The sequence below is a fragment of the Neomonachus schauinslandi genome, chromosome 8 (assembly GCF_002201575.2).
Source record: "Neomonachus schauinslandi chromosome 8, ASM220157v2, whole genome shotgun sequence".
In the NCBI taxonomy this organism is placed as follows: Eukaryota; Metazoa; Chordata; class Mammalia; order Carnivora; family Phocidae; genus Neomonachus; species Neomonachus schauinslandi.
The window spans coordinates 33,403,638-33,406,377 of NC_058410.1; the positions used below are offsets into that span (position 1 = coordinate 33,403,638).

A 2,740-nucleotide genomic window follows, 5' to 3' on the forward strand; every position below is an offset into this window, starting at 1 on the left:
AGCTGATTATTTTCCAAAGAACAGGATCTAAAAAATCTTGAGGGGAAAGAAGGATGTGGGAATGAATGGATGCTGGATGATAAAAGAGATGGCTAGGAAAGATACTGAGATTAGTTAGCATTAACTAACCCATAGTGTAATTTTGTGACTAATCAACATCTTCTTCATGTATATAATTATTTCAAGATAGCATTCCTACAAACTAAATTGGTTCATTCCTTTTTCAAGTTAGTTGCAAAAAAATTTTGATTCTGAATATCTAAAAGTTATGGCTAATAGCATTTTGATATTTACTCCTAAGAATAACTAGCATTCTCAGCCATGGCTCTTGAATACATGGTTTCTTGATAAAATATCACTAAAATAGAATTAATAATAAAAAAAGATATACCTACCCAGAGCTCAGGGTACTAGTCACAACCAACCTAAATAATTCCTATCAATTAGTTCACATAGAACTAAACCAATTTCACCAATTCACATTATTTAGCACACCCAGAAACTAGATCTTTCTCCTTTTAAATAATTTAACCAATTTTGTAAAAAAAAAAAAAAAGCAGTTGTTTAGAAAATCACACCTTAGATTTGTACTCATGCTCATTTATAAGTTTATATTGAGTCTTGGGCCTAAATTTGGTACTTCGAGTCCGCACTTTGGTACCCTACCTTTTCCTAACTGGACACTTGATTCTTGCAGATGACCATCAATGAAAGAACTTGAAAGTAAAGAAAGGGAATTTTAGTAGAGATGGAAGTGTTCTGTGTTCATATTGATAGAAGAGATACTGCTTTCAAAGGAAGGGAGAATATAAAATCATGTGTGATCATAGAAAGTCTTGCAATCATAAGTAACCCAAACATACAGCCGTCTCCACCACAGAATTAAGCAACCAGGTCTAACCCACTACAGAGTATTTGATTAAAAAGGCTTATAACCCATACTTTAACATGGAAACACTGGTGAAAATAGTTTTAAAATATATAGCCTTGTAAAATGATACATTTTTGAACATTAAAACCTCGTTTCAGAAGTTCCCCGCTTTAGGTTGTTACTCAAAAACTCATCATGTTCAAAACTCAAATTGTTATGAGATCTTGAAATCATGAGAAGCTTCTCCTTATTGGTAAAGTCTTTTTTGATTGCAGCTTGGGGCACAAGCAGCCTCTCCATGGGGTCCTCTTTATTCTCTAGTTTCATGTATCCTTTGCTGTTGCTTCGATCCAACCGAGGCCAACTTGGGTGTTTCCGTTGTTCTGCCTGAACAGTTAGGGTGGAGGGACCCCTGTCCAAGTCTAAGGATTTTGAATGTGACGAGAGCAAATGTAAAGATGTGTTGGACCCAAACTGTCTTCTAGCAGCCCCAGGAGACAAGAGCTGTCCAGCCCCAGGTCCGAGGGCCACGGAAGACTTGTACTGGCTCGACAATGACTCCCCAATGGAATTATTCCTTGGGAACACCATGCTGACTGGCTGGAAGGACTCACCGGCATTGGGCAAAGGGACCATGAGGGAGTCCATTGACAAATTCCTTGACCTACTTTTGAGGTTCTCAGCATCTTCAGTGATGTTATCTATACTGGGCTCATCAATAACACAGTTATTAAGTTTGATCACAGGCAATGTAAAAGCACTGATGGACGATGACACAATTGATTTGGTTTCACATTTCTTAGGGCCACTGGTCTTATCATCTGTTGTCTTGGAGGGAGGTGGATAGAGGCCAAAGACAGAGACGGAACTGTCCGAAAGCAAAGGTGGCATGAGATGCCCCAAACTCTTATTTTCGTTTAGCGCAAGTTCATCCTCCTCGACAGAGCTGTCCATCCAAAAACTGCTCCTGAAACCCGAGAAAGAGGCAATGGTATTTGCTGCCAGTCTCGAGGCACAGGAGCTCCCATTCTGCTTTACTTCTGTGTCTCCCATCAAACCAGTGTAGATGCCATTCATATGCTTTTGCTCCTTGATCCTCAGCGTGTGGATGTCGATGACTGTGGAATAGATATCCCTCATGTGTATGATCTTGGTTTCTTTGTCACGGTTCTCATGAAGAATGGCATTAGCACAGATGAAAATGAAAATGCCAATCCCCATGGTGAAAGGGCCAAGCATTTTCATTTTATCAGAATGCAGATGTTGCTCAAAGAAACGGACCACCACGCCACCTTGGTTCCGAATGACCTGAGTCTCGTTGGTTGACAGTGTTGTCTCAGCATCAATGAAATGTTCTTTTTGGGGCCAGTATCCAAGGACTGCCATTGCAATTCCTACAATGGAGATAAGCACTCCTAAAATGAGGAAAAAACCAGATGGGGAATAAAGCCGGATTTTGCCTCGAACCACCACGACATCGGCCTGAGGCCGCCGCCTGACGGGTTTCTTCACTTGGGCAGTAGGCGATGGGCTGAGGCTGACATGATGCTGCGACCTGGCAGAGTCTTGCCTTTTCAAGGCGGCCAGGCCAGTTATCACTCCACCGGTTGCTATCATAGCTCAGCCTTTTACTCTGAAAAGAAGGAAAAGAGATGATAATCTAATATGTTCCGGGACACGCTCACCAGTTCAACAAGTATTTATATGTTTTTGCTGTTGTTGTTTCATATAATGAAAAGGGGCAGAGGAATATCTTTTTAATTGACATAGCTTAAGTAGAAGTTTTATTTATTGAATAATGTAAAATCCTGGAGATTTCCTTTATTGGTGAACTGGTATCTCTAGTATTAATGAAATGTGAGCTCAAGG

General features: G+C 40.4%; 1 protein-coding gene across 1 annotated transcript; it reads right to left on the reverse strand.

Moving 5' to 3' along the window:
• Window positions 1–581: 581 nt before the first annotated feature.
• Window positions 582–2,488, reverse strand: TMEM200A (transmembrane protein 200A). Its single transcript, XM_021693576.1, has one exon. It carries the CDS (start codon window positions 2,486–2,488, stop codon window positions 1,013–1,015), a length of 1,476 nt encoding a protein of 491 aa, XP_021549251.1. The 3' UTR covers window positions 582–1,012.
• Between the last annotated feature and the right edge of the window lie 252 nt (window positions 2,489–2,740).